General features: G+C 58.0%; 1 protein-coding gene across 3 annotated transcripts in view; it reads left to right on the top strand.

The window, feature by feature from the left end:
- The window catches only part of EVI5L (ecotropic viral integration site 5 like), a 29928-nt gene extending 5935 nt beyond the window's left edge, over positions 1-23993 (top strand). Inside the window, exons 2-20 of one of the 3 annotated variants that reach the window (XM_063110897.1) lie at positions 6048-6227; positions 7501-7690; positions 8101-8325; positions 8432-8506; positions 9202-9327; positions 10527-10670; positions 10809-10898; positions 11846-11943; positions 12031-12091; positions 15335-15388; positions 16439-16471; positions 17514-17654; positions 19681-19809; positions 21279-21419; positions 21542-21697; positions 21795-21941; positions 22017-22112; positions 22198-22293; positions 22457-23993. In XM_063110897.1, the coding sequence (XP_062966967.1) occupies positions 6091-6227; positions 7501-7690; positions 8101-8325; positions 8432-8506; positions 9202-9327; positions 10527-10670; positions 10809-10898; positions 11846-11943; positions 12031-12091; positions 15335-15388; positions 16439-16471; positions 17514-17654; positions 19681-19809; positions 21279-21419; positions 21542-21697; positions 21795-21941; positions 22017-22112; positions 22198-22293; positions 22457-22741 (2424 nt within the window). In that variant the 5' untranslated portion in view covers positions 6048-6090 and the 3' untranslated portion in view covers positions 22742-23993. Of the gene's footprint in view, positions 1-6043; positions 6228-7500; positions 7691-8100; positions 8326-8431; positions 8507-9201; positions 9328-10526; positions 10671-10808; positions 10899-11845; positions 11944-12030; positions 12092-15334; positions 15389-16438; positions 16472-17513; positions 17655-19680; positions 19810-21278; positions 21420-21541; positions 21698-21794; positions 21942-22016; positions 22113-22197; positions 22294-22456 lie in introns of all 3 variants that reach the window. The other 2 variants (XM_063110898.1, XM_063110896.1) reach the window with 2 other exon arrangements.
- Positions 23994-25060: the final 1067 nt, after the last annotated feature.

Below are 25060 nucleotides of genomic sequence, written 5' to 3'. Positions count from 1 at the left end.
TCTTATATTAATATGGTACATTTGTTATAATCCACGAACCAATATAAATACATTATTATTAAACAAAGTCTACACTTTATTTGATTTCCTTAGTTTTTCCCTAATATCCTTTTTCTGTCCCAGGATCCCACATGACATTTAGTCATCACGTCTCTTCAGGCTCCTCTGGGCTGTGACAGTTTCTTAGACTTGCCTTGTTTTTGATGACCTTGACCGTTTTGAAGCAGGGTGGTCAGGTGTTTTGTAGAATGTCTCCTAATCTGGTTTTGCCTGGTGTTTTTTCTCATGGTTAGACTGGGGTGAAGGGTTTTGAGAGGAAGACCACTGAGGCAAAAGGCCCTTCTTGTCACCTCCTGTCAAGGGCACATGACATCCACATGACTTATCACTGTTGTTGTTGACCTTGACACCTGGCCAAGTGGCACAGACAATTTTGTCTTCATTCATTCAACAGACATTTGTTGAACATGTTCCGAATGCCAGATGGTGCATTAGGGGCTTGGAATAGAAAATTAAGACAGGCCCTTGCCCTTGAGATGTTCATGACCCCATAGTGCAGGCAGGCAGGTATAGAAGTAATTGCTGTAGAATGTGTGTTGATTGGGCTGGGTGTGAGGAGTAGGTGTTTCCAGGGAGAGAGAGGAGAGCAGTGAGCCAGGATGCTCGCTGCAGGGAGGGGGTTGACAGGAAAGATTTCACAGAAAGAATGCTTAAACCAGCTCTTGGACGAAGCCTTTCCAGTCAGAGGGAACAGCACATGCAAAGACAGGCAGGAAGAGGCAGGTGTGCCCAGAGGGCTGAGTGTGGTGGGGCTGGGATGTGGGAGGAGGAAAGGCCGGAGGGGTCATGTGCACCATACAGAGATTCCTGGGGTTCATCTCACCATCAGGAGCTGCTAAAGTGTCCTGGGCAAGCAAGTAACATGGTTAGAGCTGCATTTCTCCATGGCGGTGGTGACACCATGTATAAGGGACAGAGAGCACAGTAAGGAGGGTGTTTCCCAGGCCCAGACCAGAAGTGGAGTCCAGAGAAGAGAGGCCAGTAAGGACCGAGGTTTGGGTGGTGGACTTGACTAATCTCTGGCGCTTGAGAGGGAAGGAAGGGAACACCCAGGCTTGGCCAGAGTGATGGGTGTAGGGCATCAACATGGACCCCGGAAGGCCCACATACAGCAGGAAGAGGAGCCAGCTTTCATCTGGAGAGTGTTGAGTTGGAAGAGCATCTGCACGGGAGCCAAGAGGGTCTTTCTAAAATGCAAACACAGTCAGGTTTTGCCTCGGCCCTCAGGCCCTACCAGGGAGGGGTCTGGTGCCTGCAGAACTCTCCAGCCTCTTCTGGAGTCCTGCCTCTCCCCCTCGATTCTGCCCACCCCCTGGTTCTTCTGCCAGCCCGCTCCATCCCTTATCTTCTTTTTAATGAGGTTTAATTCACATAACATAAAATTCATCCTTTTAAAGTATACACTTTGGTTGGCCAGTAAGCTCACTTGGGAAAGCATGGTGCTGATAACACCAACATCAAGGGTTCAGATCCCCATACGGGCCAGCCACCCAAATACATATATATGTACATTTCAGCGGTGTTTAGCACATGTACAATGTTGTGCAACCATCACTACTATCTAATTCCAGAACATTCTATCACCCTAAAAACAAAACTTGTACCCATTAAAGCAGTTTCTCCCCCTTCCTACCATCCTTCGTCCCCCACCCCTAACCAACTCTGTCTATGGATTTGCCTATTCTGGCCATTTCATGTAAGTGGAAACATAGAATGTGTGACCTTTCGTGACCTTTCATGTCTTTCTTCTTTCACTGAGCTTAATTTCCTCAAGGTTCACTGGTGTCATAGCATGTATCAGTGCTTCATCCCTTTTTATGTCTGAGTAATATTCCACTATATGGATAGACCATATTTTGTTGATCCATTCATCCATCAATGAACATTTGGGTTGTTTCTACTGTTTGGCTATTGTGACCAGTGCTGCTGTGAACGTGGGTATACAAATTTTTGTGTGGATGGATGTTTTCTGTTCTCTTGGTTAGATACCTAGGAGTGGAATTGCTGGGTTATATGGCAATTCCATGTTTAAGTTTTTGAGGATTTACCTGACTGATTTCCATCCTACCATATCTTTTTTCTTTGGTGGCTGGCCAGTACAGGAAACCAAATGCTCAACCTTGATGTTACAAGGCCGTGCTCTAACCAACTGAGCTAACCAGCCAGCCCTCTACCGTACCTTTTATTCCAACTGTTTATCTCTATCTGTGATTAAAAGTTTGGGTGATCGTTTCTTGGTCTCTTTTCCCTGGACATTCTGGGAAGACAGGGCGATTCCTGCCTTGGAAGGGGAGGACACAGGAACCTGTGAAGGGTGGTTGGGTGGGGGGCTGATGGAGCTGTTTGGGGACCTTTTGGCAATCTTGGCCGGGGCTTGGGAGAAAGGGAAAGCTGGAGATGAGGGTTTCACAATCACCAACATATATTTAGTCATTTAAGCCCTGAGAGTGAGACCCTCCCAAGGGCATGAAGGGCTGAGGCCAAGGGCAGCACCTATGGAGAAAGAGACTGAGAAGCCCTAGCCAGAGACGTAAGAGGAGAACCAAGAGCCCAGCCTCATTAACCAGGTGGAAGAGGACTTCAGGAAGGAGGAAGTGTGACCAGGAGTGTCCAAACGCCCCTGAGAGGGAGAGGGGAAGGGAGCACAGAGATGCCCAGCATCCAGACCTTTCTGCCCTTGCACCCCCATATAGCCTCCAGCAAGGGATCTTCCCACCCCTGTGGCCTGGCTCAGCTTTGTAAGCTGTGGACCGCCCCGTGGAGGCATGGTGAGCAGTGGTGCCAGCAGGAACAGGGGCAGGTGGCCGACTGCCTGCTTTGCAGGGGCTGGGACCCCCGTTGGGGTGGCTGAGGTGGAGCAGAGTGAAGTATTGATGTTGAGGGTGTGGAGAGGCTGGGACCCCAGACTCAGAGGCCAGTTCCTGTCCAGCAAGAGGATGTGGCTGCATGTCCCCTGGAGATGGGGCCTCGTCTCCCTTGCTCCACTTGCCTGGAACAGTGCCCAGCCCCCAAATGGCCCTCAGTAAGAGCCAGGAACAAGTGACCAAGCCAGTGAGAGTCGTGGCACTCTGGAGGGGGGAGCAGGGATGCCCAAGAGCCAGGACAGCCACAAGCCAGGCTGCATCCCAAACTCACTTGGTTCCCAGGGTGGCAAGGTCTGGTTGGTGCAGGAAGTGTATGTGTGAGAATGAGTGTGTGCATGTGTATGTGTGTAAGAGAGTGTGAGAGTGTATGGGAGAGCGTGTAAGTGTGAATGTGTATGAGTGTGTGTGTATTGGAGAGAGTGTGATGAATGCATATGGGTCTGTGTGGATCTGAGTATATGTGTGTGTGTAAGAGAGTTTGTATGCGTGAGGGTGGGTGGGTGTGAGTGTGTGTGAATGAGCGTGTATGTTTTGTGTGCCCCAGTGTATATGTGTTGTTTTGTTTGTTTGTGGGAATGTGAACATGCATGAGTAGATGTGTGTCCAACTGTGTGTATGCATACATGAGAGTGTGTCTGTGTACATATGTGTGAGCATGTGTGTATCTGAGTGTGCGTGTATATGTGTGAGAGAGTTTGTATGTGTGTGGAAGGTGTGAATGAGTATGTGGGGGGTATGAGAGACTGTGTCCAAGTGTGTGTGTGCGCGCATGCGTGCTCATGCTTCAGGAGGACAGTATTCAGGGCTGGGCGGTGTTTAGAGAGTCTGGAGATGAGCCAAGAGAAAGTTCCGGTGAGATCAAAAGGTTCCTCCGTCTCAGACTGCAAATTTCAACCCTGTGTATTTAATACATTTTATTTCCTGCATGAAATGCACATTTCACATATAAATACACACTAATATGTGATAAATAGCTGAACAAACTCTGCTAGTGGATGGCCTCTGGGCTTTTAGTTTGTTTTTTTCTTATCAGAAACCCAGAGTCAAACCATTCTGTGTGGCTCCTTGTGGGGAATAAGGGTGGGGCCCACACTCTCTGAGGCTTGGATCCCCTCAGCTCAGCAAGGAGACAGTGGCCCCAGGCCACTGCCTGGCCACATGGGGTCTTTCTCAGAGCTCTCACTGCTCCCTACATCCGACTGTGGTCCTGAGGCTCCCGTCTTCACCTCCACCACCACCTCCCCATCCCGCCAACCCTGAGGGTGCCTCACCAGCCCCTCCCTGCCCAGAAAGATCTTCCACTCAGCACTTCTTGTCCACAGTTCCCGTCTCTTAACCCGCTGGCCACAGACTTTGACTCTGCAGGAGGCCCCCACTGTCCTTCTCTCAGGAATGATTAACTCCTGGTTGGGCAGCTTGGTCTTTAGGGCAGGTGGTCCCAGGCTAGCTGGGCGATGGGAGAAGGTTTCTACCACTCACCAAAATCCAGAGCCCTAAGCACCCAACAACTGGGGGAGCTCTTGGGAGCCAAAGGGAGAACCAGTGGTCCCAGGGAGCCATAGAGTCCTGGGGAGGGAGGGGTCTGGGCCCCCCATGAGGTGAAAAAGGAATGGTGCACCCCCTCTCCTACCTCATAACAGACCAACACGGGAAGGAGGACGGGAATCAAGTGCATGGCCAGGGTCAAGTCCAGCCAACTGGTGGGCCATCAGGTGTTGGAGGGGCTGCGGGAAGGTGCCTAGTGATCTAAGAATGGCCTGGCAGGTGTAAAGCGGTCTGTTGTTGTCCTGCCCCTATCCCCCTGCCACCTAGGAGGCCAAATGCCCCCCCACTCCAGGGACCCAGCGAGGCCTCCCCTGTGGGCTGAGCTGTCAGAGCCAGGTCAGGTGGGGCCCAGTGGCACAGAAGCATGACTGGGCAGAAGGACATTGTCCCCAGCCCCTCGCATAGCCATTTCTAGCCTCTAGAACCCCCGGCCAAAGTGATGCCAATCCCGCCGCAGTCCCCACACAGGTAGTGGCAGAGCCCAGTACCCGGCTCCCAGCTGGACTTCAGCACTGGCCCCAGGGTGGACAGTAACAGCCGATGTTTATGGGGCAATCATTAAGTGTCAGGCACTGTTCTAAACACTATGTGTGATTGTGTGCTCAGTTTTCACAGCTATCCTCTGGGGTAAGTCCTACATGATCCCAATCTACAGTGAACAGAGAAGGCAAGTGACTGGCCCAAGGTCACACAGCTGATTGAGGGGGAGCCAAGCTTCAGACACATGTCCATTTGAGCCTGGAGCCTTTGTTTTCAACATGATGCTGATCTGTCTTCCACCAGGCTGGTAGAAGGCAAGAGGCCAGTGTCCTTGAAGCCCCCAGAAGGGTCTGACCAGACCACACCCTGAAAGGGCAAGATATGGGCCTGGCATTTGCCTGGCACATGGCTGGTGAGATAGGGATTCTGATCAGAGCCCACAGCCCTGGCTCTGTGTCCTCCAGGACACAGATTCCCAGCACTTTGACGTGTCCTGGCTTTCCAGCGCAAGGGGAGCCAACTCTTCCGGCCGTTGGCAATGCTAGACAATTAACAGTTGAGAATAATTGCTTCTGGCTGTGCCAGCAGCCCACTTTGGTTGATGAGATGGGGAAGGTCAGATGCTGATGCAGGGATCCCAGGGCAGGCCGCAGCAGGAGATGGGCCAAGCGGTCAGGAAGGGCCACTGAAGCAGGGGCTCTATACCCCCAAGTCCCCAGCAGGGTCCTTGGGGCCCTGAGTGACAGTAGCCTCTACCCTCGGCCCTGCTGCAGATTAGAGATGTCAAGTTGGGCCTTGGCTTTCATGCACAGGGACAGCAGGACAGCTCGGGTCCTGGCCATGGTACTCCTGTCTCCATCCAGGTGTCTGGCCTGGCTACAAAGGCAGAGATCCCAGTAGCTAGAGTCTGGACAAGAAGGAGCCAGCATGGCTGTTGGGGGGCTGGGGCATGTGGGGACAAGGGGGACACCGAGAGGTGGGCAGCCCATGTGACGAAATGTCCTGATGGTGAGCAGGCAGGCTTGGCTGGCCCAGAGCCATCAGGATGGGTGGGCACCCACCCCATGCCAATCATGTGTGTTTCTGGCCCCCAGACAGAGTTGTGACCCAGCCCTACTCGCCATTGACAAGCCTGCCCACCATGGCAAGCCCCACTCTGAGCCCTGACTCCTCATCCCAGGAGGCCCTGTCAGCCCCCACCTGCTCCCCGACCTCTGACTCCGAGAACCTCAGCCCCGATGAGCTGGAGCTGCTAGCCAAGCTCGAAGAACAGAACCGGTGAGTTGGGGCCTGGGAACAGGGAGGGACTCAGGGGTGCAGCCTGGGCCCCACACAGAAGTTCCTGGGGCCACTTCACACTCAGACAGGTCCGGCTGCCATCAGCTGCCAGACAAGGGATGTCTCCTCTCATCCTCCCAGCTCTGGCTGAACAGATTGGTCCCATCCATTTGGATAAGGAGACCAAGGTTTCGAGAGGTCAAGTGAATCTGTTTATTGAGCCGTGGATGGCGGGAGGAAGCTAAAGCCTCTGACTCTGGAGTCGGGCCTTCCTGCCTTCCTCCTCCGGCCTGCCCTTGTTCTAGAACGTAGGTTTCATTATTGCTCAGGTGTGACAAGGCCAACAGATCAGGAGATGACTGCCACTGAAAAAATAGTTTGTTACTTGCAGTTCCCAAGAGGAAGGGACACCATCCCCATGGGGAAGGACCAAGGCTGGATAGGGGACAGAGATGCAAGGCGCGGTGTGGGCAGGAGCCTTTGCTGTGGCTTCCGCGGGAAGGAACAGGCGAGGCAGGGTCATCAGCATTATGATTCACTAGTTTGAATCATTGTATCGGACTCTGGGGCATAAGGGCTATCCCTAGATTTCAGGTGCCCGGCCCTGGGGTGATTAGGGCAGGTGGGTAGCGGACCTGAGTTGAGAGCCTCATAGAGGAGAAGATTGGAGGGTGGGCTCTGGATTGGCAGGTATGCATATGAAAGGCAGGTCCATTACTCTCTCTAGGAACTGGCTAGCTGTGGTGCCTTCCCTCCAGAGTCACCAATGTCAAAGCATGAGAAACACATGGTCAGGGCTCGCTGGTTAGCTCCTCGGTAGAGTGTGATGCTCATAACACCAAGGTCAAGGGTTCAGATCCCTGTCCCAGCTAGCCATCCAAAAAAAAAAAACCAAAGATCACATGGCTAATACAGCCCCTCACTAGCTAGATGCCCTCAGCCAGGCCCTACCCTCTCTACACCTCACCTGTAAAGGATAGGTTGTCACAAAACCTGCCCTGCAGACTTGGTCTGAGAATTAATGAGCTAAGCCTCATGGTGCTCACCCAGTGCTTGGCACAAAATGGGAACACACACAGAAGCCTCTTGGGGCCGATGGATGAGGACCATGGCTCAGAGATATTAGGTCACTGGCCGCGGTCACTTAGTAAGGACGACACAGACCTAATCCCTGGTTTCCTCTGAGACCCTGGGAGGAGGAGCTGGGCTCTCCAGAGGTCCCCCTCTCCCCAGAGAGTCACTGGAGCCACCTCGGCTGGCCCTTCCCACCCAGGCTCCTGGAAGCCGACTCCAAGTCCATGCGCTCCATGAACGGCTCGCGGAGGAACAGCGGCTCCTCGCTGGTGTCCAGCTCCTCAGCCTCCTCCAACCTGAGCCACCTGGAGGAGGACACGTGGATCCTGTGGGGCCGGATCGCCAATGAGTGGGAGGAGTGGCGGCGCAGAAAGGAGAAGCTGCTCAAGGTGGTGCAGGCAGCTGGGCGGACAGGCAGGCGGGGCCAACAGTGCAGGCAGCCAGCATGGTCACACAGCCACCGGGCAGCACCAGGGCCTGCCAGGGACCCCGCCTGGGCAAAGGGGCAGAAGTGGAGATGTACAGGCACTTTTGGGTATCCTGCCAGGGCCCAGAGACAAGGGAGAGGGAGGGGTAGGGTTGAATAGGCCCCAGCAACTCTGGTGCCCGTTTGCTTTCTGCCCTGCAGTGTCCACAAAGAATTAGGGGCAGAGCATTAGGCACTGTGGATTCTTGATCTGCAGCATGGCAAGGCATGGGCAGACCACACCGGAGGGACTAGACTGGGTGGCCATGGGGAAGCTGGACTGGGACAGAGACCAGCCCCAGCCTCCCACTCCCTGCCCCACCCCGTGGCCAGGAACTGATCCGAAAGGGCATCCCGCACCACTTCCGGGCCATCGTGTGGCAGCTTCTGTGCAGTGCCACAGACATGCCAGTCAAAAACCAGTACTCAGAGCTGCTCAAGATGTCATCACCATGCGAGAAGCTGATCCGCAGGGACATCGCCCGCACCTACCCAGAGCACGAGTTCTTCAAGGGCCAGGACAGCCTGGGCCAGGAAGTCCTCTTCAACGTCATGAAGGTGAGGCCCAGGGCTCCCCAGCCCCTCCTGAAGGAGCAGTTCCCACACTGGCCTGCTTTGCTGAGCGGGCAGGACCCTGCCCTCACACCACATCATTCCCTTCCAGGCGTACTCCCTGGTAGACCGGGAGGTGGGCTACTGCCAGGGCAGCGCCTTCATTGTGGGCCTGCTCCTCATGCAGGTAGGTGGCCTGCGGCCAGGTGCCCCCAAGAGGTGGACACAAGCAGAGTGTTCCCTCCATGCAGTGTCATCCTAGGTCAGAGCCTCCCTCTCCATGCACCTGCGACCCCTGACAATCTTCAGGCCAAGCCTCCAGTGGCTGTGCCCTGTCCTGGCTGGGCTAGAGGGGCAGCCATGCAGGGCCTTCTCTGTCACCTCCCCACATTGGACAGGGACCTCAGGAGGGCTCAGATCAGACAGCGTGGTGTTTATAGGGTCTGAGGGGTTCCTCCAGAGAAACTAGAAGGCTTAGGATGGGAGAATGGAGACAGTTGGGACTGGACAGCATTGTGGTTGCCGGCAACAGCCAGACCCAGGTTCAAGTCCCAGCTCCCCTGTTTCCTGCCAGGTGGCCCACAGCAGGTGACTTCGACCTCAGGTTTTACATCAGTAAAACAGTGATAACCATATGTAGTAGGTTTTGTTGCAAGTGTCCAGGTAGCCAGGCACAGTTAGTGTTCAATGAAAGTAAACAGAGCAGGGTTGGCCAGTTAGCTCAGTAGAGCACTGTGTTATAACACCAAGGTCCAGGGCTCAGATCCCCATACTGGCAAACCACCAAAAAAGAAAAAGAGAGAGAGAACAGAAACAGGCCCCCATGCACACCAGGGTCCCCCCACCCCACCCTGCGTGCACTCAGAGTTCCCGCCTCCCCAGATGCCCGAGGAAGAGGCCTTCTGCGTGTTCGTGAGGCTGATGCAGGAGTATCGGCTGCGGGAGCTCTTCAAGCCCACCATGGCTGAGTTAGGGCTCTGCATCTACCAGTTCGAATACATGCTGCAGGTGAGCAGGGCTGGGGTCCCCACCCAGGGGTGCCACCCTAGGCTGTCCCCAGGAGTCTCTCGGACTGAAAATCCCAGGCCTGAGAAATCACAGCTGGAACGTTTCACCTCCAAGAGGGGCTGCTGTCCCCACAGGGCTGCACAGCACTGCCTTGAGGATGCTTGGAGAGACAAGGCGGGGCCCCCCAATTGCAGTGGGGACTTCCAGGACTGCTAAGGCAGGGGGGTAGAAATGGCTCCAATCAGACACACCCACAGCTCCCCCCACCCCCATCTGCTCCCTCCCAGGTGTGGTGGAAGGGGGAAAGTGTTATCTGCCTGCCGCTTCTGATTCCCAGAGAGCCGCAGACGTCTCTGTTTATAAATAGCAGCCCCCGCAGGGCCCGCCCCTGGCTGGCAGACAGAAGCTCCGCATTCGCGAGAGAGCACGCACATACACACACACAGTCATACACACACACGTACACACAGGCCTGCTCCAGAAGCCAGTGTCAGGTGGGGCCATGTGCTTGGGGACACGCCTGGATATCAGGGCCCCACTCCTCGGGCTAGGATGACAGGCCATGCTGTAGCTCAAGGGGACCTGATAGTGCTGCAAGCAGGTGTCCTGGGCCCACAGAGAAGAGGCGACCCCACCTCAGGCTGGGTAGCCAAGTCCTCCCTCGGCCAAGCACAGAGAGTCCCTGGCTCCAGGAGGAAGCCCCGGGTCCTAACGGCTCTCCCAGCCTCAGTTTCCCCAGTGGTCTGTCACTTTCCAGCAGCCTGTAGTTCAGGGCAGTGAAACTGCTGTGCACCAAGCTTCACCAGGTGAGCTGTGAGGGGCTCTCACCAAGGGCAGTGTTCCAACCCGCCCTCACTCGCCTCTCACTCTCCAGGTGACCTTGGGAGCAAACTAACCCCCCTGAGCCTCAAAAGCTCTCTCTTGGGGTGATCGTGAGGACCCCATGAGCTGTTGCAGCTTGTGCCACCCCTACTTGTGTCCTCCCCTTCCCCATTGTGCTATTCAAAGATCTGGGCTGTTTTGGCCTCCCCCAAGCACAGTGCCAAGGAGCCCCAAGAAAGGGAGTCAAGGGCTGTCCAGGGCAGGTCAGGGAAGGTTCCCTGGAAGCAGGGGCACCAAGGCCCAACACCTCTGGGTGGGAGGGAGTCATGCCCAGCGCCCCCCTTACTGTGCCCACCTGGCCTCCTCCTACCCCACAGGAGCAGCTCCCAGACCTCAACACCCACTTCCGCTCCCAGAGCTTCCACACGTCCATGTACGCCTCGTCCTGGTTCCTCACGCTCTTCCTGACCACCTTCCCACTGCCCGTCGCCACCCGCATCTTCGACATCTTTATGTATGAGGTGAGACCCTGGCGGGTCATCCCCCACCAGGTCCACTCCGGATGGAACAAGTCATGCCCCACCCTGGAAATGACCGGAGGAAGAGACAGGACCTGGGGAGGAGGAACAGGAGACCCACTGCTGCCAACACCTTTGCAGGGGCTGGAGATCGTGTTCCGGGTGGGCCTCGCCCTGCTGCAGGTGAACCAGACAGAGCTGATGCAGCTGGACATGGAGGGGATGTCCCAGGTGGGCCAGCAGGGCCAGAGCCAGATGGGAGGGCCTGGCTTCTGGGGACAAAGGTGGTGTTCCTGAGCATCCCAGATCCTATTCATCTGCTCTGTCCCCTGAGGCCTCCCTGAGGGACCAGAGTGGGCCCTGAGGAGCCCCCAGGCTCTGCCAGACACAGTCCAGGGCCAACAGCCTGGCAGGAGGGAGAGAGAAAGGCCTATGCCCAGGCCGAGCCCACCTCTCCCTCCTGCCCCCTGCTCTGGGTCCCTCAAAGCCTGTTGGCAAATATAACAGTGGCCAAACCACGAGTCTTTGGATGTGGTTTCAGTCCCAGCCACTTGGTCTGGCAAGGACGCAAGAGGGAGTGAGAGGCCTAGGGCAGCTTCACACCTGGCCCACCCCAGCCTGCCCTGGCAGCCCTGCCTGCTGGAGAAGAGGACCCCTGCCTCCCACTGCCATTTCCCCACCATGCAGGCCCCTGCCCCCTCCCAGCGTCCTCCAGCTGGTGCTTCAGGGAAGAATGCACAAAGGCCACAGTTGTGTCCCAAACACGGGTGCCCATTGTCTGCCGCTGCCAGAGGGGGCCAGCTGGGCTGAGGAGCAGGAGCCCTGTCCACCCCCAGTTTACCTTAACCCTTTGCAGAGGCTTGAGGGGCCCCCGCATGTCCACCCCCCTTTTTCTGTGAAGGTTCACTGTGCTCAGACCCCACCCACCCCCAGCCTTCGTCCTCAGGAGCTCCCCCACCTGCTTCTCTCCTGGAAACCTAAACCCTGGCGGCAGGCAGCTTAGGAAAGCAGGCGATTCACTGCACAAACACTGAGTGCCCATGACAGGCCAGGCCCTGTGCTGGGAAATGGCAACAATGCTCCAGGCAGACTGGTTCCCCACCTCCTCCAGGGCAGCAGGGGATCAGGGGGCCCTGGTGGTCAGGGCCCACATGTTGGTGACCGCCTATGCCCCACAGTACTTCCAGAGGGTGATCCCCCACCAGTTTGACAGCTGCCCAGACAAGCTGGTCCTCAAGGCCTACCAAGTCAAGTACAACCCCAAGAAGATGAAGAGGTCAGTGCCGAACAGCCAGGGTGCTCACGGGAGGTGGAGAGCTCCTGAGGGTGGGATAGTAACCGTGTTGATTCTCCCCCTCTGCAGGCTGGAGAAGGAGTATGCAGCCATGAAGAGCAAGGAGATGGAGGAGCAGATAGAGATCAAAGTGAGTCCCAGGGCCCTGGGGGAGGGGATAGGGGTGGGCTGTTCCTGGGCCCCCCACCCCCTGCTCTAGAGTTCGGCCACTAGAGGGAGGCCCTGACCAGTGCACAAGGCAGACCAGGCTGTCCTTGGCAGGTGGCCTTGGCCTCTGAGGGGTCGTCCCTCTGCCTACCTGTCCCTTCCTTCACTGCCAGGCCAGCATGTGAGCGCCTGCTCCAGCCAGTCCTGTTCTTGTTCTCAGTGCTGGCAACACAGAGGTATACAGGACAGTCAAGGCCCCTGCCTTCTCGCGGCTGCCGGTATCATGGGGAGACAGTCAATAAACCACTAAAATAGAATGTGGACTCCATAAAATGCTCTGGATAAAAATGTGCAGATGGGGGGCAAGGCTGACCTGGGGAAATGCCCCAGGCCCAGGGAATCAGGTGCAAAAGGACCAAGGCAGCAGCGTGCCTGGTAGGCTGGAAGAATATTAAGAAGGCTGTGTTTGGGGGAGCCCCCGGGGTTTGAGGGGGCAAGTGGGAGAGCCGAAGCAGGTAGGGGCCCGACACCAGGGTGTGCAGGTCATGGTACAGGTGCCCCTCCCCCAGGGCCCCAAGTTCCCCTAGTACCTGGCCCACCAGCCCCACTAGGTCAGGGGTTCCCCAAGTGTCAGAGCCTCTATCACCATCCTGGAAGATGGCATCCCTCCACACATGATTTCGTTATTCACTAAACGAGCATTAACTGAGCATGGGCTATGTGCAACCCCTGCCCCAGTCCAGTGAGGAGGAAAGTCATGGACACAAACCCCAACACAGCCTGGCTCTCTCCTCTTCAGGGGCAGAGTCACACAATGGCTGAGACTGGAGTCTCACAGACCAGGGTTCAAATCCCAGCTCCACCCAGACCAGCTGTGTGACCCCGGCAGGTGAATTCACCTCTCTGAGCTTCTTTGGCCCCTTCTGCAAAATATTTGTTTTGCTCTGCTGTTCAAATTATTATTATTATTATTATTACTACCATCATCATCACCATCACCACCATCATCCCTACCTTCTCTAGAAAGGCAGGGGCGGAACCTCGATTAGAATCCAGGTCACTTGCCATCCATGCCTGAGGTGGGAAGAAGGCATCACTGTCCTGGACCCATCTGTATGTTTTCCAGAAATAGTTTTGTATCCTGAGATTTGAAGCATCTTCCTTTCTCAGGAATGGCAGCTTAACTGGTGCAGCAGTCCACACGTGTGTGTCTGTCCCACCTGTGTACAGACAAGGGCTTGCTCCTATCTGGTGACCATGAGAGGCCAGCAGAAGGCAAGGACACAGTAGAGAGCACCAGAGGCCTTAAAGGATTCAGGCAGATGCCTTCTCACATGGACACGTCCTTCTCTCTTTCGCCTTTAGGCTGTCTTAAAATATACCAAGGATTTGTTTTAATCAAGTAAGGCAAGGTGACAGATACAGAAACAACTGCCTTTGAAAGAAGAGTTTATTACTTACAGTTCCCAAGAGGAGGGAGCAGACCATGCCAGACAGGGCCACATGGGGAAATACCAGGGTCAGTCAGGTAGCAGAAGGAACGAGGGGGAAAGCATGGCCCAGAGCTCTTAGTGTGGCTTCTGCAGGAAGGAACATAGAGGCAGGGTGGGCAGGTCTGAGCAGGCTTTGGATTGGATAGTTTGAATAATTTCAGCTGCCTCTGGGCTATAGGGACCTGGACTGCAGGGATCCACAGTTTTCCAGTACCTGGCCCTGGGGCGATTTAGGGGAAATAATTGGCTCGGTGTGTAAGTGTTAGATAAAAGAGGTGGTAGGGGGTCTGGACTCTGGATGGGTTGGTTTGTAAATGAAAGTTGCACTGACAGGCAGGTTGTTTGCTATCTCTAGGAATTAGCTAGCCCTGGGAGAAGCAATCTCTCCAGAAGTAGCAAGGCCCCAGGATGCCAAAGCATCATAAAATACAAAAAAATTTTTTAAAAACTTAGTTAATATACAGCCCCACATAGTTCTCGCTCGTTTTTTCTCATTTTCCCTCTAGAGTAAGCAAGAAAGGGGGGAGTTGGTCTGGCATGTCCAACTCCACCAAGAATGGCTCTGCTTGGTACAGTGACCGGCTGAGGCCAGGGAAGGGGCAGAGCAGCTCAGGTGTCAGAGTCTAGGGGTCAGGGCTTCAGATCGCCATAAGGGACAGAGGCCTGTGCTGAGATGGCTCTGACGTGGCCGAGCTGGGAGGCTCATGCAAGGCCCTGCCCCATTCTGACTCAGTTTCCCCACCTATGACATGAGTCAATGACCATCAAGTCTACAATTTTCTTTGACTGCAGTTGCTTCTTGGAAACATTCTGGGTGTTTCCATCACTTTTTCTTCCCGGATGAAACCCAGGAAATGTTCTGTGTGACCCACAGCAAGGCAAGACCCTCACTCATCTGCTGATCCAAATATTTCTGTACCTATTTCGTAATGGGGACGCAGGGACAGACTAGATACAACATGTATGTAAAACTCACCTGCTTCCCAGAGGGGCTGTAGGGGGACCTAACTCCGCAAATATCTAACCAATGTCCATCAGTGCAGAATAGGAGGTGGAAGCGAGGGAGACATCTCTGAAACCCCAGCCGGGGAAAGTGACAACCTCTGGGGGACAGCTTGCTTTTGGCAAGTCACGGAAATATAGTTGTGGAGCCAAAGCAAGCATATGTGTTCGGCGCTCAAGGCCCAAACTCTGGGAGGAGGCTGTCCTCCCAGAATTTAACCCAGGAGCTTGGAGCAAAGCAATGTGGGGCGGGGGGCTGTCTGACAGCAGGTTCCTCCAAAACACAGAGGCCTTTGCCCTTGACAGACGCAAACGTGGGATGGAACAGACTTCTCAGGGGAGTTTGGGGGCCACAGAGCCATGAAAACTCTCACGTTACTTTTATTAAGCCAAGGTTTGTTTTTTAAAAAACGCTTTTTTTTTTTTGGTGGCTGGCTGGTATGGGGATCCAAACTCTTGACCCTGGTGTTATCATGACCACGCTCTACCAAGTAAGCTAACCAGCCAGCAGCCCCCACCACCCCCCAATTTTTTTTTTTTAAATGGGCCATTCTAAACAGAAATTGGCCCTGTTTTCTGAAATTGCTGACCCAGAACATAAGATGCTGGCATTGTCCTGCCTGGAGGTAGCCTGACACCTAACAGCACCGGCCTGGTTGGTGGGTGAATGAGGGGTATGTGTGTACAGGAGTGAGGACCCGCTCTGACATGCTCTCCCCCCACCCCCATAGAGGCTTCGGACTGAGAACCGGCTCCTGAAACAACGGATTGAGACCCTAGAGAAGGTGAGGGGTGTGGCCACCAGCCTGGGGCTCCAAATCCTCCAGGTCTCTCGCAGGAAGCAGCTGGGCAGGAAGCAGCTGGGGAGCCAGCCAGCCCCCTGCCCCCCTGCCCCAGTCCCAGGTCCTGCCCTGAGCCAGCAGGCTCTGAGAAGCGTGCAGTGAATCCTATGAACTCCCCTGAGATGTGGGCTGCCCTGTGACTGGGGGCTCTGGGAAGCCTCCACTCGATCGCATCGTGATTAACCCTGGGGTTGGGGCTGAGGTATAACCCAAGAGAACTGCAAACACAGCAATCCGCTTGTGTTCTGTGCCCACCCAGGCTGTGGGGAGGAGGTGCGGGGGGACAGAACTACTGCTTTGATGGAGGAGCCCGATCACTGGGCTGCAAGGCACCCCACCCTGTAATTTGGAAGTCTCGCCCTCAAAAGAAAGAAAAGAAAGAGACAGCGGAGGAGGAAGGGGCAGCCATGGTGGGGAGCCACAGCCTTGACCCTGGACCCAATGTTAAAAATGGGGGTGGAATTAGGGGCTTTCCTGGGCTCCAAGCCCTGGGGTCCCCACTTCCTGCTTCCTTGTTCTCTCTTGATCCTCCACAGACCACAGGGAGCGGGTCGTCAACAGGATTCTATTGCCCTTGTCCCAAAGCTTCAATTCTTGTTCTGCCTCAAAATTCAAACACATCCCCAATCCCTATCCTCTCTGGAGGGGTCAGTGCTGAGTTTTCCCAGCCCACTCCAGCCTGGGTGGCCCTGGAGCATGGGACCATGGGTGTCCCAGCCCTGCAGCTCCTCAGCATCCCTGGGCACCCCAACCTCTCCATCACACACGATCCCCTCTCTGGGACGGAGCTGGCTCTGGCTTTGGTCTTCCTCCGGGTCCTCTCTTGCTGGTTCTCTGGTCTTCACTCCTCTCTCCCCTGCTTCTAGAGATAGTCCACCGCGTTAGTGACAAGTGGTTCTTGTCTGTCTCTCCCCACTCCTGTCCCTTCGCCTTCCGCTCTGCCTCCTCCCCCTGTCGCTCGGAACCCCCTTCGCCCGCCCGCCCACCGGGCAGGAGAGCGCTGCTCTGGCTGATAGGTTAATCCAGGTACTGTAGCTTTCGTCTCCCTCTCCGGTTTCCATCCTGGCCCCTTCCCTGGTCCCTGCACATGACAGCCAGTAACCGCCTCTTCCCTGGCTGCTACCATTCCGGGGTTGAGGGGGGCAGGCCTGGCACCATGCATGGGGCAGCTGGGGACTGCTTCTGGGGGAGACAGAGGCTTTCCTGGGGAGAGGAGGGTGTCTGTGAGTGTGTCTGGGTGTGAACATACATGCACATGTACAGAAAGCTTCCTTCCTCCAAGGGACTTGGTTAGGAAACCAGGAGGGCTCAGGGACCCTAAGAGCATATCAGCTTCAGGCCCTGGTGTGTGTTGAGCTACACACACACCCTGCCCATCTGGCCCCTCACGCTGCTCCTCTCTGCTCCTACCTGCAAAGCCTGCCATCTTCTCTCACTCGCCTGCTTCTGCTGCCACCTCATCTTGAATGGCTTGATCTGGAAGCTTCCACCTGCCAACTGGTGGCTCTGAGTCTGGAATGGGGGACCCCAATTGGGTGGGGTGAGAAGATGAGGTGGGGGAGAGGGATCTCAGCCCCAGGCAGGTGGAGACCCCTGGGAGAGGTGTATTCCACCTCCTAGGCCAGTGAAGACAGCCAGCCCCAGGGAGCCACTGGGGCTGTGACTGCCCCCAACCCCCATCCTCACCATCAGAGCCCGGCATGAACGGGCAGAGGTGACCTCTGCTGTGCGATTGGCCCTGGAAAAGGACTTGTTTCTCCGCACCTCACCTGGGGCAGAGACCAAAAGCCAGAACGGGGGGTGGGGGAGCTGTGGGCAGCTTCCATCGCCATTTAAGCCTGGCAGAGCCTGGGCCCAGGGTGGTCTGTTCCTGCCTGTCCCCCGCCCACGTCCCCAGGCCCAATGGGGCACCCCATGCCAGGCTCTGAGTGCGGGAGGCCTCGCTCCTCTCACTTCCCCGCATCTCCGCCCTCTCTGCCCCTCCCCGCACCTCCCCGCTGTGGCCCAAGGCAGGGCCTGGAGTAGGAACAGAGGGTCACGCCCTCCTCCCCATCCTCGCTGTGCTCAGGGGCAGGTGACACGGGCTCAGGAGGCCGAGGAGAACTACGTCATCAAACGGGAGCTGGCAGTGGTGCGGCAGCAGTGCAGCTCGGCGGCCGAGGACCTGCAGAAGGCTCAGAGCACCATCCGCCAGCTGCAGGAGCAGCAGGTACCGGCCGCGGGGGCGGGATCTCCGGGCGGGGCCACGCCCACGCCCCAAGCCGGCGGCCTTCAGGCCTCGGATCAGCCCTGCCTCAGCCCTGCCTCAGCCCGTGGTCTTCCTGTTCCTTCCCGAGGGGAGGGGGACCCAGAGAAGAGCAGGTTCTCCCCGAGCCCCTCCCCACAGCGAGTGGCCCCAGACTCAGATGCTTCCGGTGATTACCATTCCCCGCCACCCGGTGGGTGTCTGCTTTGAGACCCAGGCAGTCTACCTCCCTGGTCCCCAGCACGGAGGCCTCCGAGAACCAGGCTGTCCCTGAAGGGTCCCCTCCCTGGCACAGGCACACAGCCACACCAAACGGGGCTGTGACTCCTTGGGGGAGCCCTTGCATCTCCTAAGGGTTTGAAGGATCATTGGGCTCCCCCCCACCCCCGTTCCGGCCAGCCATGCAGGGTGGGATCTCCCTCCTCCAGTGCCAGGACTTTGCCCTCAGAAGAGGGCAGTGGGGTAGTCAGGGTCGTTTGGGGAGCAAGAAGTCTGGTCTGTGCCCAACGCTCTGAGCTGGCAGGTGAGGGGCAGCCCCTGTCTATTGTGGGGTGTGAACTCTGGATCTGGTGCTGGCAGTCCCATAAGGTACAGCACCACTCAAAAAGTCCGCTTCTCTTCCAGGAAGGGGCATTTAGGGTTTTCCTGCAGCTGTACCCAACAGGTGGCCTTCGTTATTGGAGGAACTGCCCGCAGGTGCATAGCCCAAGCCTGGAGGCAGGGAGATGCTGTAGGCACTGCCAGCTACCTGTAGTCCAGGGCTGACCTGGCAGGGCCTGGCAGTGGGGTGTAGGTCTCTGATTTGGAGAAACCATGGGGGCTTAAGCAGGAAGGATCATCTATCTGCTCAGGGGGCGCCCCCACCCCCTGGCTCTGGCCTCCAGCTCTGGAGACCTTAGCTCAGGCCTTGGCTGTGGGATTCAAGTTGCTCCGTTGGCCCTGGGGAGGTGGGGCAGAGCTGCACTATTTCTCGCTTGCCCCTCATGGGCCACATTGGTATAACACCAGCACTGGGACCCTCAGAGCCTGTGAGCACTGTAGTCCCACCTTGCTTTGAGTTAGCATACTGATAGGGAAACTGAGGCTGAGCTCATCCACCACCCCCCATGGCACGATGTCCCCTTTTAGGCCAGTCAGAGAGACTTTACCAGCCGCCCCTGAGCTCTGGTCATGGGGGGATGCAGAGATGCGTGAGTCCAGGTTCACATCCTCAGGCCCAAAAGGAGCCCACTGCAGGCAGAGGTGGTGGCCTGGAGAAGGCACAGCCTGGGAGGGGATCCACACAGGGCCTGGAGCCCATCTGGGCACTGCACCCTTGGATCTCAGAGACACATAGTGGTCAAGGGCAGGGAGCAGGACGCCAGTGAAGGAATCTCTTGCTGAGGAAGGGGTGGCAGACAAGAGGGGCTGGGCTAGGCCATCAGGACAGCAAGAGGGGGCCACAACCCAGGGGCTAGTTCTCCTTTATCAGGCCCAGGTGGCAGCCTGAGCTTCGCAGCATCCATCACTCCTGGGTCCCCCACTGGAGTGCCCCTGAGAAGGCTTCTGGGCACTGAGAGTGATCCCAGCAGACTTTTCCCCCAAGCTTTCCTGTTTTGAAGTGGTGGCAGAGCAGGGGATGTAGAGGAGGGAGGAGAAGAGACAGGACACGTAGCCTGGAGCCCCACCCCTGCCCGAGGCAGCGCCCTCATCCCCATGTGTGGTTAAGCCACTGACCGCACAGCAGAAACCCATCCTCCACCCCTACCCGGTGATCCCGGGAAACCACAGTCGTTGGCGTCCCCCGAGGGACATCCTGAGGCCATGGAAAGTCCCCTCTGTGTGGCTTTCCCAGGAGAGTGGCTCAGCCCAGCCAGCTGCACAGATGCCAGGACTCCTAGACACAGAGCATGGCAGGGGGCTGAAGCCTGGGCCCACAGCCAGCTAGCATGGAGTCTGCCCAGCCCGCAGCCACAGCCTGGGACCCAGTGCAGCGCTCTGCCTCCCCCAGGAGAACCCACGCCTCACCGAGGACTTTGTGTCCCATTTGGAGACAGAGCTGGAGCAGTCGCGGCTGCGGGAGACAGAAACCCTGGGTGCCCTTCGGGAAATGCAGGACAAGGTTCTAGACATGGAGAAGGTGCGACTGGGTGGGTGGGCAGGTGTTGGGGTGGGGGCCCTGGGTAAGCTTTGAGAGCCAAGGAGAAGGGGCAGCCAGGGTGACCAGCGGGGAGTGTCCCCAGGTCAGAATCCCCCCACCCCCACCCCGGTCAGTTCCTGCAGAGGAGGCATCCTCTGCCTGCTACTTTCCAACCTGGGGTGCCTCACTGGCTCACTCGGCACCTGCCCCTTCCCCCGTGGTCTGCACAAGAGGATCTGGGAGGATGGGAAGTTGGACACCTTGCCCCCAGACCCTCCCAAGCCTTTGGGGGTACACACACATGCACACACACACACACACAGAACACACTCATGCCTGGCCGCCTGCTCACACAACAGCAGAACCCCACGTGGAGCACACCAGCAGTGTAGTGGCCTTCGTGAACTTTCTGGATACTCTATCCCACCTGCATGTGTCTCCTCCAGGCTCTGGGTTCCAGGATGGAGGAAGTGGGAGGGTGGGAAGGGAAGACCCAGGCCCATCAGGGCTGCCCCCTCCATTCCCACAGAGACACCACCCGAGGGCAGACTAGGGTCCACTCTCCCCTGCCTGCTGCCTGGAGGGGGTGCTAGGCCTGTGTTCCTCCCCAAGTGCTTTCTGACTCGGCATTGACCCAACTCTCTCATGGAGCGCCAGAAAAAGGGAGGTGCCGGAACCTGCTCACACACTGCGGTAGCCATGCCCCACCCCCTGATGCCTGTGCTGTTTGGGGAGTCCCCCCTCCCTCCCGTGTCTCTTCTGTAGCTTTTGAAGGGCCACTGGCCTTTTGGCCCCCATCACCAACCAAGAGGTGGTGGGAAATGCACATCCAGAAGATCCTGCTACCCTCACTCCCAACCCCAGATCCAAACAAGGGCCAGTGAGGACTTGGTCCAGTAAGCTAGATTTTGGTCCAAGAGCCTGGAACACAAATCCCCCATTGCTGAACCCTGTGGACGCCAGGATGCGGACTAGGGCTGGCCCACAGCCCGTCCCCAGGGAGAGTGGCTGCCTGGCCTGGCCTGGGGGAGCACAGGGAGCTGCCACTCAGTCTTCTCAGCTCCTGCTGGGGCAGGTCCGAGTCTGGTCATAGGCCCGAGGGGCGTGGATTTCTGACTCCCAGGTGGGTGAGCCCCTGTTAACAACCCTCACTCCCCCAGCCTACCTGATGTCATCAGCCATGACGTGCATGGAGGACCCATGATTTACTGGGTGTCCTAGGACAGCCTTGTGAGAGTAGAGAGTGTTACTGCACCCAGTTTACAGATGAAGATCTCTGCTTGGGGTTACACAGATGGGGTCTGCTCCTATGGGTCTGGTCCCTGTTCCCCAGGTATCCTCTGGTCCAGGGTGCCGCCCTCCCCCAGCCACTGTGCCCAAGGAGGAGCTCAGAGGAAACGTGGCATGGGGTGCAGGGCACCATGTGTCTGCGCAGCTCCCCGGGGCCCTGACCACCTCTCTCTCCCCAGAGGAACAGCTCGTTGCCCGATGAAAACAACGTGGCGCGGCTGCAGGAGGAACTGAAGGCGCTCAAGGTGCGGGAAGGCGAGGCCGTGGCCTCAGCGCGGGAGCTGAGACTGCAGCTGCAGGAGCTGTCAGACACCTGGCAGGTGAGGGCGCGGGCTGGGACGCGGGGTGGGCAGCGCGGCCCGCAAGTCCCCTCGGGCCGTCCCCGCGGGGAAGGCAGTTCCCGCGGAGGCTGGCCACTCGAGTTTCGGACCCTCCCCCCCAGGCCCATCTGTCCCGCGGCGGCCGCTGGAAGGAGTCCCCGCGGAAGCTGGTCCTGGGCGAGCTTCAGGACGAGCTGATGAGCGTGCGACTGCGGGAGGCCCAGGCCCTGGCCGAGGGCCGCGAGCTGCGGCAGCGCGTGGTGGAACTCGAGACGCAGGTGGGCTCCAACGCCCTCCCGTCTGCGGGAGGGGACTCCGTGTCAGAGGCTAGGCTGCGACCTCCGCCGGTCTGCCCTCCCTCTCTTCCTTCCGCAGGACCACATCCACCGCAACCTGCTGAACCGCGTGGAGGCGGAGCGCGCGGCGCTGCAGGAGAAGCTGCAGTACCTGGCGGCGCAGAACAAGGGGCTGCAGACACAGCTCAGCGAAAGCCGCCGCAAGCAGGCCGAGGCCGAGTGCAAGGTGCGCCCCCCACCCGCCCCGCCACGCCCCTTGACCCGCCACGCCCCTTGACCCGCCCTCTCCTCCCCTCCCCAGAGCAAGGAGGAGGTGATGGCCGTGCGCCTGCGGGAGGCGGACAGCATGGCCGCGGTGGCCGAGATGCGGCAGCGCATCGCCGAGCTGGAGATCCAGGTGAGCGGCGGGGGCGGGGGCGGGCGCCGGGCAGGCCCCGGGCCGGGCGCTGCTCTGACCTCTTGGGACCCGGACCACCCCGCAGAGGGAGGAAGGCCGCATCCAGGGCCAGCTGAACCACTCAGACTCGTCGCAATACATCCGCGAGCTCAAGGACCAGATCGAAGAGCTGAAGGCCGAGGTGAGCGCCGGGCGGCCCTGGCGGGCGCGGGGCATGTCAGTGACAGACGTCGTGCCCTGGGGAGGACGCGGCTAGGAGGGCCGGGTCGGAGGGTCCCGGGCGGCCCGACTCCTGCATGGGCGCGTCGGCTCGAGCCTCCAGCGCGCCGGTACCCCCGCCCCAGGTGCGGCTGCTGAAGGGCCCGCCGCCCTTCGAGGACCCACTGGCTTTCGACGGTCTGAGCCTGGCGCGGCACCTGGATGAGGACTCGCTGCCGTCATCGGACGAGGAGCTGCTCGGCGTGGGCGTGGGCGTGGGCGCGGCCTTGCAGGACGCACTCTACCCTCTGTCCCCTCGCGACGCGCGCTTCTTCCGCCGTCTGGAGCGGCCGGCCAAGGACAGCGAGGGCAGCTCAGACAGCGAGGCCGACGAGCTGGCCGCGCCCTATAGCCAGGGTCTGGACAACTGAGGGCGTGCCCCGCGCGCCCAGAGCCGGGAGGCAGCAACTGCCACCGCCGGGGGGCTCCGGGGCAGTCCGCGGCCAGCTCCTCCACCGGCCGCTCTGAACACACTTCATGCCAGGCAACGCGCAGAGGGCAGGACCCGGGCCTGAGGCGCCTCAGGACCCCCAGCAGGCTGTCCCTCCCCAGCAGTGTTTACCCATCTTGGTTGTACCGCTCCGGGCCCTCCTGCGCTCCAGGGTGCCGAGGCCAGTTACCTGCAGGGACTGCCCTCTTAACAGTGAAGGCTGGGGACCGAAGACCCAGGGGCACCAGGACTGATGAGCAGGAAGCCCCCTCCTCCCAGCAAACTTCCTTCTGGGACAAGGGAGGCCCTGCTGGGAAGGGCCCAGGAGCTGGAGGAAGCCTGAGGAAGGAGGGGCAGCTCTGGGCTGAATGTTAGCACCCCACGATGCTCCTCGCAACACGGTCATCCTTGACCAGCCCTTGGCTGCCGGGGACAGATGGCCAGGCTGGGCTTTCCTGCCTGGTGCAGGCATAGTGGCCCCTGCAGCAGAAACCAAAGTCCCCCCTACTGTATGCAGGGCCACCTGGGGTGTGAGTGGCCTGTGGGAACCAGCCCAGGCCTGGGCAGTGTTTTCCCGTTTCTCTGAGGCCACAGCAGCTGCAAGGAAGTAAAGAGACCCCTCTCCCCAGCACCCCACATCTTCCTGTGGGAGACACATCACCTCGTCCTGGCCAGTGATGGAAGGGTACCCTCTCTGTGGGGGTTCTCAGCCTCCATCCACTTCCCTCCTTTCCTGTGTCCGCAGCCCCACCCTCAGGCCAGGGCCAGGCCCCAGGGAAGCAGCTTCTCAAGGGAATTGGCTTCCCTTACCTTGTGATGGTCCCGTGGTCTCTGCTGAATCAGCGCTGAGAACGGTGCCAAAGTCCAGTGAAGCCCCCCAGACCCCTTCCTCCCCCCAGCCCCTGGGGCCTCATGACCCTCGGGGCTGACCCTCTCGGTGCTCCTGGAGCCTGGAGTAGGGTGATGTCACAAGCAGTCTCCCTGGCGCTTCCAGGGGTGGGGACCCCTGTTCAGTGCCCCCTTCCTGGTCACCCACTCTTCAGTGTTACAAAGCCTGGGGACCAGGGCGGGCACCGTCAGGGCTCTCCCACGTGCCCCCCACACTGCCCACCACCATTTTGCACACTGTCTGTTCACACTCCACGTGTCGCCCAGGCGGGAAAGAAGGAAAATAAAGTGTATTTACACAGTCACGGACAAGGGGCGCTGAGTGGGGCAGGCCTGGAGTGGGGGACGCACGAGCAGCCCTGGATGCCCAGCCCCTGGTCCAGCAAAACAGTGCTGAGAGTGTGGGCTGTCTTTGATCTTGGAAGCTTCCTGATGGAGTCGGAGGTGGGAGAGAGAAGAATGGCATTCACTGGTACAGTGTGAGCAAGGGCGTGGGAGTTGGAAGAGATTAGTATCGGGGTGGGGTATGATACCCCACCTGGGGGACTCAACTTGGGCCTCCCCTGAGAGACATGGAGGAATGCCGAATCCCTAGGCTTCAGGAAGAGCAGGATCTCATTGCAATCATTCAGCGCACACTTCAGAGGCCTTCTGGGGTGCTCTGCACTGTGCCTGCTGGCTCTTAGAGACCCCCAGTGTAGTGGAGGAGACAGGCATGTGGGTGGGGAGGTGAGCTTGCCAATGATGTGGTAAGTGCCCAATAGACAAATGTGTGGGGAGATCAGGGAAGGCTTCCTGGAGGTGGTGGTGTTGGAGCCTTTTCCAAGGACAAAAGCATAAAGGCCAGATGTTGCAAGGACCACCAGGAGGCGTATCATGCACCCCCAAGGAGGAAGAACAAGAGACCCTGGGCATAGCTAGACCAGGAGGGAGCTTCTCAAATCAGGAACGAGAGTTTGGGTTTTGAACTGAAAGCAATAGGAAGCCAGTGGAGGGCTTAGGCGAGAGGGGTGTCATCAGATGGACCACAGTGTTGGGGGTCAGTGAGGAGGCGAGGGCACAGAACAAGCTGAGCCTGGATGTGGGGACAGTGGGGGACTCTCCTGGGAGAAGAGGTCCCAAACATGCAGAGTCCTTTGTGGGGCTCCCTATGGAGCTGAGACAGAGTCCCAGCTGGTGTGTGGGAACAGAGCCAGGCAAGGCTTCCTGGGAGCAGAAACTTAATTGGGTGGAGGCAAATGCCAGCCAGGCCCTGCCCTCTGCACCCAGTGTGGGGCCACTTTGTGGCTGCCTGATAACTGCTGAGCAGGAGGGCACCACGCCAGTTACACACTAGGTCAGCCAAGTCCCATGTACTGTTCCACCATATTCG

The sequence above is a fragment of the Cynocephalus volans genome, chromosome 10 (assembly GCF_027409185.1).
Source record: "Cynocephalus volans isolate mCynVol1 chromosome 10, mCynVol1.pri, whole genome shotgun sequence".
Taxonomy (NCBI): Eukaryota; Metazoa; Chordata; class Mammalia; order Dermoptera; family Cynocephalidae; genus Cynocephalus; species Cynocephalus volans.
This window is presented reverse-complemented; position numbering and strand designations above follow the sequence as displayed.